We start from the raw sequence: 13,741 nt of genomic DNA, 5'->3' as shown, positions 1-13,741 counted from the left end.
CATCCCTGTTATAGACGCCTGAAATAATAACACAAAGACGGATGCTGTAACAAAAGCAGATTTGAAATGAGTCTATATATTTAATAGACAGTTTATTGTGTGCAATGACTCTGAAAAGATTATCAAAATCGTATAGGGCTGAACAAAAGGCAAATATAATTGATGTTTTTAAAAATGTTACCATTTTAGTTGAAGCTTTTACAGCAATTATGAAATTCATTACAGATATAAAATATAAAATTAATGCAAATGACAAGCTTGCTTAAGTTTGTTAAACATCTGAACTTATTCATGTGTGTCATCAGGCTTGAGCAACACAGAGCTGTACAGAGCTCAGTTTGAATGTGCATATATTTCTAATAGAACATAAACAAGGGACTTTGTCATTTAAACTGGGTATAAAGAGCCTATTAACTCATATTCCCCCATCACACATTTCTCTTACAGACTCCCTGCAGGCAGAGAGGAATGACCACCACAAATCTGTCTTTTTGAAAGATGCTCCAATAAGGAACTTGAAAGGAGCCTATTTTCAATCTCCTTGTGAACATTAACTCACCCGTGAGTCAGAAGAGCTACATCAAATGCTGAAGCTATCAGACATATCACCTATCTAAATGAATGTCCTCACGTTGAAATACTGCAAAACACATGAAGGTGAACTGCAGAGTTTCTGCTTCATTACAAATGCTTGCAGCGTGGGTAGGAGCCAACACAAGTCATTGAAAATACAGAAAGAAACCTTTAATCGTGTTCTTCAGGGCTAGTTAAATCACCAGAGTGCACATAATCAGATATGTAGCTTCTTAATGGAAGTACATTACACACATCGGCGCGTCTATGTCAAGGTTACATATAGGCTCCACCGTCTCAAAGCCTACTTTTGAACTACCACAAGCCTAGTGTCCCCAGGGAAACAGTGGATGTGCTGTACTGTGTGTAAGTGATATAAAGGTTATATTAAATTGGCAATCTGGAGGTTTGTTCTACAGCAAGTTTACCAACATATCTCCGGGTTACAAGCCAGTGAAAACATGTCAAGAATTGAGTCACATACATCACTGTGAAGCTCTGCATCAGTTGCGCTCTCTGTCTCAATCACGCTCCCCTGAGCTATCCCTTGCTCCTGCGCCCCCCCCCCTGCCCTTCTCTCGCAGTGTTAGTGTTGTCTCTGTCTCTCCTTCCAGTCAGTGGGTCTTGACAGCTTGTCTCAATAACAGTGATTCCTCCAGCTCTGAGCTGCGTTAGGCTGATGGTGCAGCAGAAGGTAACACAGCAGCACAGCTTCACCCGCCAAAGACACTACTAAAAGGCCTCCCAACACATTTATTTCATCAATTCAACCTTACTTTTTAGAGGGTGGTCCAATCATAGAAGTTTACTCTCCTTCTAATGATTGTTATGTGTACTCAGGTCTAATTATAATCAAATATAAATATGAGGAGAAAATGGAGAAATGGTTTAAAAGGCATCAAACTAACACTACATGAAATTAGAAATGCAGCTATATAGTAGCAGTTTTGTCTATGTATTAATATGTGAATCATGAATAGTGGATGTGTTGTATCATCCTCCAATTATATAGTGTTTTGCACTACGATCCACTTGAGTGCCCGCAGGTAGAAACGCATGTATGAAAGGTGAACATATTAATGGATTAATTAACGGGTAGGGAGATGAATGAATTAGATGCTGTCGAGCCAAGGCGTCTGCTGTTTACATGTCTGATCTTCATCTTTACCAGTTATACCCGTAATCACATACTTTGTGATAAGACATCTGCTGAGCCTTTAGGTGTCTTTGCTTGTTGGCAAAGGGAGTGATAGCCACTGTTTTTAAGTATGAGTCTGGTTATGGTTCTTACATTAACAGCCAGGCAGGAACAGATTAATAGTTACATATACCTGCAAGTAAACTACATTATTGTAAGTGTGTGTGTAGCAAACTGAGGACTTTAGAAGCTGTTTGAGTAACTGTGACAGTACTGTGCTACATAAAGACGATTATGTGGCAATGCAATAGAGGGTGTGGGGGAACAAAAACGAAACAATTCGAAACCACTCCTCTAGAGAGAAGATAGAGAAATCCTTCATTACAGTAAAAAAAACACTGCAGGTAGGACATACAGTACGTGCTCATGTGAAGGGGTGGGAGGGTTTTCGTGTCAGAATATAAGAAAAATCTGGGCTTGTGGATTCAGGAGCATAGGAGAAGGAAGTACAATCACCATACATTTACATAATAAGAGGGTAGTGTTTTTAATACCACCTCCATTTTGTTCTGTGCAATATGTAGCCTAACAGTTCTTCCCCAGCAGTTGACATTTGAGAATACAAATGAAAAACACAGCTACAGTGCTGGAAGATGGCAATGGCTTCTGGCACACATTGAAAGTGTAGGGGTCCTGTACAATGCAGTCTATAAAAAGTGTTTTTTCTTTATCTCGTTCTGTTTGTTCTAGCCTGGTCAACGTCCCTCCGAGGGTTGGCTTGTATCTGCCAGCGGAAACAACGCTTTCAAGGCTGACTTCATTAGATGGACGCCCAGGAGAAAAGCTTTTAAGGCTGCTTTAAAGGAAAATGTGTCAAGCTACCAGGCATATGGTGTGTATGCGTTTATGTGGGTGTGGGGTGTGGAGGGGCTCGGGCCAAAGTGTCATGTTCAGTTTCATCAAGCAGGCGCTACATTTCAGACACCATGCAATTCAGGGCACTTTCAGTAACTGTGCAGAAAGGGAGGTGGTTACACAGGGAAACGCATGCGGTATTAAGATGAATGAACGACAGGATTGGCTGCTCCACCTGGACATTAGTGGAGGAACATCTTGATTCTAACACCCAGACAATTTGGACTCTTAAATGGCTGCATTTTGATCCGTCGAACTAGTTCCTAACGTCATCTTTATTCCTTTTTTTGTTGCTGTGTAAGTAGTGCAGAGAGGGGTTATGTTACATAAACTGTGAGTCTGATCCAAAACAGTGAAGGTGCAGGTTGTGAGCAAAACACAGTTATACAACTTTGAAATGCTCTGACGCTGAGAGGAACTGAAGAGGGATAATTCTCTGTGGGTGTTTCATTACAACAAATACAAGTCAGTTCATCCATTATTCAATATTGATTATAGCAGCTGTATAAGCTGGTAAAGAAAGTACATCAATGTTGACAAATACAACTCAATAATATGTATTTTGGGGGGGTATTGTTTTGTACACTATTACAGTATTTCTAAGGTTTAACATTCACTTTCAATCTCAATGATTAGGTTAGGGGTTAGTGCTTAGGAATATGATATTTCAAAATGCATAATAGTTAAACAAAAACATTCTGTAAGATTACATAAAAGGGTCCATGCTGCTGAAATACAGAATGTTGAAATAGTTTCTGTCTATTTTATGATTAGTTGAGGGTGAGCAGCAGGTCCTCTTTCGGCCAGTGAGGGAGCTAAAACCCTGAAACAGACCAAATGTGATCTCACTCATGGCCCTGAGCAGCTTGTCCTCATGCTCACGGCCCAAAAAGCACAACAGTATACCCTCCTCCTCCTCTTCTTCTTCTGCTGTGTTCACAATCTGTATAAGAGACCAGCTAGCCCTCCAAACACACATGTTACCATATTCCATGTTCGCTGTACTGTGAGACAAGTTCACTGAAACATGCTCATGATCCTTTGCCTTCAGTCCATATTCAGGAGACCGGCCTCTGCCAAGCGCACCATGCCTGTGTGCACAAACAGGGTCTGTCAGCAGAGCGGGAGGAAACAGATGTGAGCCGGCTCTGGACAAATGTATTCTTTTTCTTCGGAGAGAGGAAGGCTTAGTGGGGCTGACTGCAGGGGCTGGTTGCCCCACATCCCACCAGTGCAGGGTGGAGTAGCAGAGGTGGGGCGAGACGTGTTTGGGATGAAATGAGGAGGATGAGGAGAAGGGTTGTCAGAAGCAGATGTGGCCCCCCTCGCCTCCCCTCACCTAAATAAGTCATGCTCCAAATCCTTTTATCTACACATGCTAACAGGTACTAGTGAGTTTCCTGAGGAGAGATGTAGAGTGAGAAAACTGAGAAAGAGAATTGGAAAAGGGCTGTGCACATCACAAAGGCTTAACCCAGGCTTTCTTCTAGCCAAGGTGAAATTCTGATTAAACTCTCCAATTCTGATTTACTCGTTCTTATTCACACTCCAACGGAAAAAACTAACGTACAGGAAGGTGACGAATTTATTTGAGAACAGGTTAAGCGGAGATGTCTTTGCACTTGTTCAAACTGAAAGATGGAGGATAAAGAGCAAAAAGCAAACTGGAGTAATATATCAGAAGGTTTAATGGTAGCTTCACAGATTCTACAGATTCAAAGGGATGTGTTATTCCCTTGATCCGAGGATGACGTACACTCATGCAACCCTGCACTTAGCTCAGATAAAACCTATAGGCTCCAATCATAAGACACTTTATACGTTCAACAAAGACACAACCTCACACAGACCCTACAAAACAATTCAAATGTTACGCAAAATTAGCATCATTCACACTTGATCCGACATAATCTCTTATAAAAAAAGAAAAGAAAGCATAAACAAATAACGTTGCCCCACATCCAGACATACGCTTACGCACACTAACGCCATGTGAACAGTCAGTGAGTGTGAAATGGATGCAGCCCCCCAGCTCTGGTGCCATCAGCCTTAGCCAGCTGGCGGTGGTCCCGGCTCTCCTCCCCCCCACGCCACTGCCTCCCCCAAAACCCTGCACGCTTTGATATCAGCCAGCCCCTGGCTACCCAGACATCTGGAAGTTATTATTCAACAGCGCACTCCAAAAAAGAGCCATTTCCATAATGAAACATCACATTTTGTTTCTGTGCCCTGCTTTCTGCTCGCGCAACATTCATGTTTGTTACAATCCATAGCGTATTTCTGACCTTTGGCCCTGTCGAGCTCTGTAATTATTTGAATAGCCTGTCATTTGACCTTTCACACATTGTGGTTTAATACTGAAGCTCACACCATACTAACCAGTGAGCCATCTGAAGCCTCCCCAGCTACAATAGGGCGAGAATGAAGGCCAACTTCATCAGAGCCAGAACAACACACTCATATTCACACCCACGCACACTGATCCCTTGTTGTCCGATGTCCCACTCTGCCTCAATATTCGCTGTTGTTAGAATTTGATGTATAACTGACTTGTGATATGTCTTCTTTGTGTCTGACCATGCACACTATAAGGAAAATAAAGCTGATTTTAAACTGTTTTAATAGCTGTCTCAAAATCTAAACACAAAATATTCAACTATTGGAAAAGTTGACACCTTCAATGAATCAAACCTTGCTGATGTCAGAGATGCTTTGCATTGATTTTCATCTTTTGCTTACACACATCAAAAATGTGGTTTATTATGGGTAATGATCCTCTCAAGACTCAAAGTGATGGAAGTAAAGCTCAAAATGTATTCTGAAATCCATCTATAATGTTGTCAAAATCTGATTTATTTAGTTAAAATATGATTTATTTGTGTGAGGGCGTTTGTCTATCTGTATTAGCACATAAATAAACTGAGACGGCAGGAACTGATCACCCTGAACTGAAATAAATAGGTTAAAAAAAAGTTTTCGTCTTATTAAGTCCCAAAATGTACATCCTAACTTTCTGTAATGAATTTGTGAACATGTCCTTCATGAGAGCATAGATTTTCTTGATTGATAAACTAAATAGTAACATTGGATGAACTGGTTTCTTGGCAACTTGAGGGCAGCTAAAACACAACAATTACATATAATCTTCTTTAAATATCGTACAGTGAACTTTGTGCCAAATATTTGCTAATTTACACATCCAGCACCCTCAGAGCGACAACAGCCTGCATTAGAAATGTGTTTATGGCCCCCTGGTGAATATAAGAGCAATATTCATTCCCCTTTATACTGTGTTTCGTATATTCACTGAGTTTTCAGAGCCTTTTCGCTGAAAACAGCTGCTGAAACCAGTGAGACTAAACATAATTAGTTTTATGCTTCAACTAAACTTGAGCATGTGTCTATAGCCAGTAAGTGACAGCTGGTTCCAACCAAAAGCTCAAACAAGAATTCATTATGTTTCATGAGTGATACACTTCCTAGCTAGGGTTGATATGTTCAGGAACTGACAGGCCATCTCCTGCATGACATGTCTGTAATTACATTATAGTGAAAACAGGCTACTAATAATATTTGTTGTTTTTACCTGATCATCACTCTTTTGATTTTGACACTCAGATGTGGTCTTGTGGTTCTGTAGTCATGGGGACGGTTGAGCTCACGCTGCTCAGGCTTCACCTGACCCCTGACAGCTTTTAAATATAGGAGGAAGAGTCGAGGACCCCTGGGGTATCCAAGGCACAGGATGTTTTCCAAAACAGCTTATAGCTGAGGGGAATCATGATCTCCTCCCGTGACAGTGTGATTCTATCACTTTCAGCTGTGTGCTACTGCTACTTCTTATTGCTCCAGTCACTCCCTCCCTCCTTCTCTAAAACCCCAAGGAGTTTTGACCTGATTCTCGGCTGTTGCTATCACCAGGACCTCTGGAGGAAATTCGATAGGAAGAAGAAACTCTTGGATTATAATTGAAATTTGAAGCATGCTCAGTGAGAGTGAAACTCACCTCATTCTCATTTTGTTGAGGTAACAGTGGGTCAATGAGGGCCAGCTGGATCACCGTCTCCCAGACTCGTGTGGTGGGACCCCCGGCTGTTAGTTTAAACTGGACTGGTTCGTCCAGGCTGGCTCCCTCTCCCTGGGCATAGATGGACCCATCTGTCCGCATGCTGAAGATCGGATCACTGCTCCGGAAAACCACAGCCTCATTCCCCATGCAGTCATCGAACTTCACTGTGGACAAGAGACATGTAAAGATTTAATAAACGTATAATAAAAACATATATTGTGTCATCATTTAACAATTAAATTGCCGTTTTTTTCTCACAGGGATGCAAACATTCACATACAGTTCAAACATCAGTATAGGAAGTAGATTACAGAGATTGTATCATGTGCCCTGTTTGACTCTGGTGCATCTCACCATTAGTCTCCATTAGTTATAGGTCAAAACATCACAAGGATAAGACTCTTGAGGATTGTTCTCTAAAGCTGCTTGTGAGAAAAGACGGACACGTGATGAGGTGTGAGTTACTGTGGAGGGGGTGAAACATTGATCTTGATAAAGCTTGAATCTGTTTGAAGGTGGACAAAGTGTTTGGTAATTAACAGTTAAAATGACAGACAGGATGTACAATTATTTGTAATTATTTTTGTTTTCACTTCATATTGAATTGTTAATTGCATGAAATTATGAGCTTTTTTTTGTTTTGTTCATAGCCAATGCTCATGCTAGTGCTAATGGGGATCCTAATAAAGAATAAGACGACCTGGTCAAACATTAAATAACATTGTTACTTTATAAAAAATAGATAATATACATAGGAAGTAACCAACAGTGAATACCAGTGAAGTGATCAGCTTCATCTGCAAATGTAGTACTCCCATTTTCATGACTAAAATGAAAAAAACCTGTTCTGTCAAAAAACGAATATTCTACTAGTGTTGTGGCTTTTCACGATACTATGCTTTTTCATGAGTGACACAAAATGATGCTTTTAGCTTTAAATCTGAAGGCTAAATCGCTCTGTTTCTTTTCTCTAGTTATCTCTGTCAGTTCAAGGTCATATTAATTCACAATGATCGCTGCACAGACTGTCCCATCCTCTTCTTTTCTACGCGTTTCATTCACACTGCGATACACTGAGACATGTGAAAACCAAACACTTCGCACATCACATCTTCATCGTGCTGTAAAACACATTTTAGTGAAATGGCTTAAGGAAAACGGCCAGCTAATTGCACCAATTTTCTTCAAATGACACATAGCTGCCACCCATTTTCTAAAGCTTTCTTTCACACAACCCTGGGTTTGCACATCAGTGTTCATGTAAACCTGCTTGAGATACAGTTTAAACTGTCTCCTCACATTTATGTAAAGGTTTGTGTTGTTTGGCAGCACTGTAGTTCAAATTGATTGATCTGAACAATGTGCCTTCGTATCTTAATTCAGAATGTCACAGTTTTCTCATACATCCTCCTCACACCTAATGACCCAGATCCATTGTTATCCTCCATATTGGCTCATTGTGCTTGTATGAGAACATACACAATGTTCAAACTTAATTGTCACCTTCATCGTTAGCACAGCCCATTTAATACAGTCACACTAAACCAGTCACTGCTAATAACCAATCTGCAGGGAATGTTTTCTTGCACTTAGAGGGCATGGCCTGTTTGCACATATCTGATCAGTATTCATTTAACATGTGTGATTAACACAAATCACACATTTACTTATCACTCTGCACAGTGTATGACAGAATAATAAAAAAGGTGCATATTCATCCATCCCATGTAAACATGATTGTGTGAACAACAAAAGTGGTTAATTAATTAATGCCTGACAAATAGATATTACACTGTGGACCAATGCTAACAGGGCTCTGGTGTCATATAGAGAAATAATAGTTTTACTCAAACTCAAAATGTAATCATCCAAAACAGCCATATGTATGAGCAGGGAGTACACATGGAACTCAAGCCTCAATCATCACAGCATCCTTGCACCATACACACACTTTTGATGGAAACTGTGGCAAATATACAGGAAAAGAGCTTGAAATACAGTATGAAAAATGTCCCCATCCTTCAAAACAGAACATCCCTTACGAGGAGGAGATTTGCTTCTCCAGCAGGGTACACTGCCAGAGAAGTAATCAGAGGCAGTTCAATACATGAAAGAAAATCTCTATGGAGTTTTGTGCTCTCCAGTAAGGACATTAAATACTTTTTATATCACAATAAGATAGTACTGTATAGTTCAGTATGGAGCTTTCTGCTTTGCCATGGCGCTCGTGTGTGTGATCTCTTATGAGACTCTCACGGAGTTCATGAGAAGATGAGTCACAGACAAAGTGTCGCACATATCGGCCATATACTCTTCTCCTTCCTCCCTCACAGCACCCAAAGCCTTTCCTCTCGGGGATTATAACGTCTAGACTACAAATCGTAGAAAACCCTGAGCTGAAGGCCGCATCTCACTGCCGTATCTACTCTTCCTCTCTTCCCACGTCTCCACAACAGCTGAAACAAGGCTTCTATTACAGAAAGTAAACTGCGACTAAATCTGGCTTTTTGTTCTCTCTGGATGTAAATATGCCTGTGATCTTGTCAGTACCCTTCTCTCTGAGGCTTGATGTCCAGACAGCCACTCAGAGCTGAGTCAGAAGGGACAGTTCAGCAACAATAGCGCATATAGCAGGTGCTGCACAACTGTCCCGGTCTAGACAGGAAGAGACAGGATGTACGAGATTGATTACATCAAGCCAAAAGGCAGAGAAGTCTGGCTTTCTCTCTTTATGTAGCTGAACAGTTCTTCCCCAAACAAACACACTCAAAAGCCTTTTTCGCTTCTCTCTGTTTGTCTCATTCTCTTTTATTTTGTCTAAGCTTATCTCATATCTTTTACCATTTATTTTTTTCAGATTCTCAAAATGTTATTTGGAAGGTGGGGATGACAATAACAAACACGCCAGTTGGCAAACATGTATCCGTGCAAATAGATTTTTGGAAGGCTGCCTGATCATAAAATGAAGTCAAACATCTAATTCAAAGCATGCTTTATTTTATTTATAAGACCCTGAATATGTGAAACTGTCTAAGAGTGTGAAAAAACAAAAGCAGCAGGTGGTCTGTGTTCCTTCCTCTCACCGTCTTCAAATTATTTTCTCGTCTCTGTCTGAGCTAGGCACGCAGCCACCAGTGTGTTGCTGCCGTCATGGCTGCTTGAGGCCTGAATGCTGAGGCTTCAAACTGAGGGGAAGGGTTATCCAGGGGGTATGTTCAAACACATTAAAGAAATATAACAGTTGCTGCGGTGCTGGGACATCATGGCAGTAAGGTTCTGCATTAAAACATGGGTGTGAATAGTTGTGTGTCCATGCGATAGTCCTTTAATGACCTCAGAAGGTGTGTCAGATAATGCATATCTGTTTCCCATTTTATATTTGAATTGTTTACAGGCACTAGTGGTGATGGCCCGAAATACTGAAGGGTCGTCTCAAGCTGAGGTCACTGATGTGGTGATTTAATATGATGCTTACTATTTGTTTGTTGGTAAATAATGGAAAAATAAAATCTTTAAGGGAAAATTGGTGAACGACTAAATTGATGAGCCACTAAACAATGAGGTAGTTGGGTATATACTGTAGGCGTATACGCGTATAATCAGTCCCTGTGTGTATGTGTGTGTAGGCATTTATTCACCATGATTGGCTGGATGTCTCAACAATGAAAAGCTGAACTAACTGCACCAATACCCACACACACATGGAGTGACAAGCTGCGCAAAGGGTACCCAGAGGGTCTTGTTCTTGCACCAATTAAAGAAAAAGACAGTGCCAATTTTACTCCTCCATCGACATACACACACTCACAGACACACACATAAAACTCCAATAGCTCCTCTTACACTCAGTTGGGTCGATACTGCTATAAGAGACATTATAAAATCGGCCAACAACAGAGCAATGAAGCCCAACGGCACAGAGCTGCACATTAACACGTCGTCTAAAGCAGTGGCTCGGGTTGTGCATTGATCTGGCAAATAACACAGACACCCCCGTGTGCCAAACAGCCAGGCCAGCACTATTCTGCCGTCTAGTCAATGTAGTGACACATCAGAAACGATACAAACACTACCAAGATATATGTGGGGTGGTCTCTCATAGGGAGGGGTCAATTCCATGCTTTCTTTAACACAATTGCTAATAATGCGTTGAAATGGCGCTATAATATCACAGCCCAAACAAAGCCTTTGCATATTCCTCTCTTTTCTAATTAAAGTTCCCTTCTCGCTAAAAAAAAGACAAGGACAAGGAGGATGTGAAAAGAGTTGTGACCTTCTTGAGGTGTCTTCTGGACAGCCTGACATGAAGTAGGTGACAAGTGTTGAAAGGGAGGTGAGAAAGGGATACGTTGAGGGGGGAGAGAGCGAAAGCTTAGGAGTGACAGGGAGAAGGTGAGAGAAGAGGGAAGGAGAATGGAAGGGCATGGAGGGAGAGAGATTGATGAAAGGATGGAGAGTGTGTAGAGGTGGCAATCAGAGAGACAGCGAAATGAATGAAAGACCATTAAAGAGGAGAAAGGAAAGAGGTGAAAAATTGGCAGATTGCAGTTGCTAAAGTGGAGATCTCCAGAGGCAGCAGAGTTTATAGCTGCAGCCGTTTAAATTGTTCAAAGTGTGGCGCGTTGAATGCGTCAGATGTCACCCTGCTCTGCAGAAACAGTAAATAACAGATACTCTTCACGGCCCCGATCTCTGCTACAATCAGGCCCATTGAGGACAAGAAAGGAGCAAGTAGAATGAGGATGATGAAGAGGAGGAGAGGAATGGGAGTTGAGGTGGAGGAGGGCAGCGGACGGGGGCCTGGCACTGGGAACCTGGCGCGGAGAACTGGCGCTCTCTCACTCAGCCACATTGGAATGGATGGGATGCTCAGATGGCTGTTTAAACAGGTTAATTGGGCTGGCCTCCCGAGAGATAGGGACAGATGGATAGAATGAAAGAGGAGGGAAAGAGAGAGCAAAAGAGCGACAAAGGGAGAGCGATGGAGCTCAGAGAGATGGAAACAGAGGGCGGGATGAAGCGATGGATGGTGAGAGACGAGTATGGCTGCTGATCAGAGGCACCATGCAGCGGTGCAGTCTAATCAGAGCCCTACAGTGGGCTGGGCCCTCTGTGACTTACTAAACAGAGCCAGGTCCACTGTTTACTACCAAACTAATACTGATGGAGACCCACTTGTGATGGAAGGGTGTTTGAAGCAATGTTAGATTCCCCGAAGGGAGCTGGTTCATTGAAGCCCATCTCTGGGACTGGCTCATCCCGCCATGCTTTCCAAAAGAAACAAAAAAAGCATGATGGCAATGACCAGCTCACGTTACAAATCCCTCCCGAGGAAAACATGCACTACACATAGCTGTTTCAATCTTTTTATCACCATCCTAAAATAAGGGTTCAGAGGCAGTTCATCAAACCAAATATGCAAACATCTATCAACGGAAAGCTTTACCATCAGCAGACCTTTTTGAAACCCGTTAGCATTAGTTATCTGAGTTTTTTAAGATTTGAATGTATTTTATGTCCATATGCACATGGGACATTTAAAAATAAATACACTGCCTGTCAGTTTTGACAACTAGAAAGTCATGACTAATTATAATTATTGTTTTTCCTAATGAGGTACAGTAAGTGTTTAACTCTTTTAAGCTATAGTATATAACAATGTGGTGGCTAATGCTAACCAAGCATTTACAATTGTTCGCTGTTGCACTGCTCTACTTCAGAGATTGCAAGTGTTTGTTTGGTTGGGAGGAAATAGAGAAGCTGCAAGGTAAAAAGTTTGCTTTAAAAGATACATACATGCTTGAATATTTTCTAGTGTTTTGGTTGTTTAGTCAGAAAAACGTTGTTGTTTCCCAGTTTCTGTTTCTCACGTCTTGCTTATACAGCAATCCTGTTCTAGTGCAGTGGATGGTGTACCATAACGTGAATGTAGAGTGTTTGTCCACGATATGGATGGCCGGTGGTTTCTTATGTCAAATTAAGCAGCTTTACTCAGTGTTTTGTTTGATTGAACACGAATACTCTTTACTGCATTTTCTCTCTATTGAAATCCAAAATGTCAGCATGAGATATCAGGCTGTACATGCAACCCCAAAACACCTCTCTTTTGTTTTTCTAGAAAATTCTAACCAAATGAATGAGAGAAGGCTTAGAAACAAGGAAGGGCTGGAGGCAAACACAAAGCTACTAATAGCAGTATGCTTGTGCCTGCTTTGTGCACTCCTGCAAGTGTGGAGGTCATCCGCCTCCTCAAAACATCTGCGTTTATTCTAAACCTCTCTGTCAGCAGCGGTTAAACACCAATTAAAAAGATGGTGTGTTGGGACAGCACAGTGTGGTTTAATAATACAGTAGTTCAGCTGACTTGTTTTTTATTATGGATTCGGTACAATATTTACAAGTTGTAGTGCAAAGTAAAATGTTTTTTATTTCAAATCCCTTGAAAATGTGTCAGGCATTTTTAATGCAATACTGACATTTACCAGCCAGCTGTACCGCAAAACATAACTTTATTTTGAAGATCCGCAAATTGAATTCAAAATGAATGAATTAGCCTACCTGAGCATTTAGATTGGCTCTTCTGAAGGCTGAGGCGCTGTTGGATGGCTAATCAAGAGGCTGCAGCTGTGTATGAATAGTCTTGGAAGGGGGTCGACTAGTGCTAACAGGCTGGCTGATCTCAGAGCTGCTGGAGACTTGGCGTTCACACTGTTGGCCGGAAACAGACTTAATTATTGTTGTCTGTTTACCTACTTTGAGTTCAGCTTTCAGATAAGTGTGTCTGCTGTTCTATCTGCTCTGTGAAACTGAAAAAATCAACTCGTATAGAGAAGGCTTGTAGGTTCATCACAGTAGGAAGGGATGGACTGATTCTCTGAAGTTCACTGAATTGACGTGAACATGGACTTCTCTACAGTTTCTACAGCCCTTCAACCCTAAGGCTCTAAAAATCACCAAGATGGGGGTTTTATTCATGGTGGACCTCCACGCCCAGCAGTGCAAGAAGAAGACCAACCGGGTTGCCGGAGACCCCAAGTCAATAACTG

The 13,741-nt window shown here is 41.5% G+C and overlaps 1 protein-coding gene across 1 annotated transcript in view; it reads right to left on the bottom strand.

The window, feature by feature from the left end:
* The window catches only part of LOC117543113 (cadherin-4-like), a 230,093-nt gene that overhangs the window by 63,564 nt on the left and 152,788 nt on the right, over positions 1-13,741 (bottom strand). The window contains 1 exon segment of the mRNA XM_034211189.1: positions 6,633-6,859. Within this exon segment, the coding sequence (XP_034067080.1) occupies positions 6,633-6,859 (227 nt within the window).

Source organism: Gymnodraco acuticeps, unplaced genomic scaffold, assembly GCF_902827175.1.
Source record: "Gymnodraco acuticeps unplaced genomic scaffold, fGymAcu1.1, whole genome shotgun sequence".
NCBI lineage: Eukaryota > Metazoa > Chordata > Actinopteri > Perciformes > Bathydraconidae > Gymnodraco > Gymnodraco acuticeps.
This window is presented reverse-complemented; position numbering and strand designations above follow the sequence as displayed.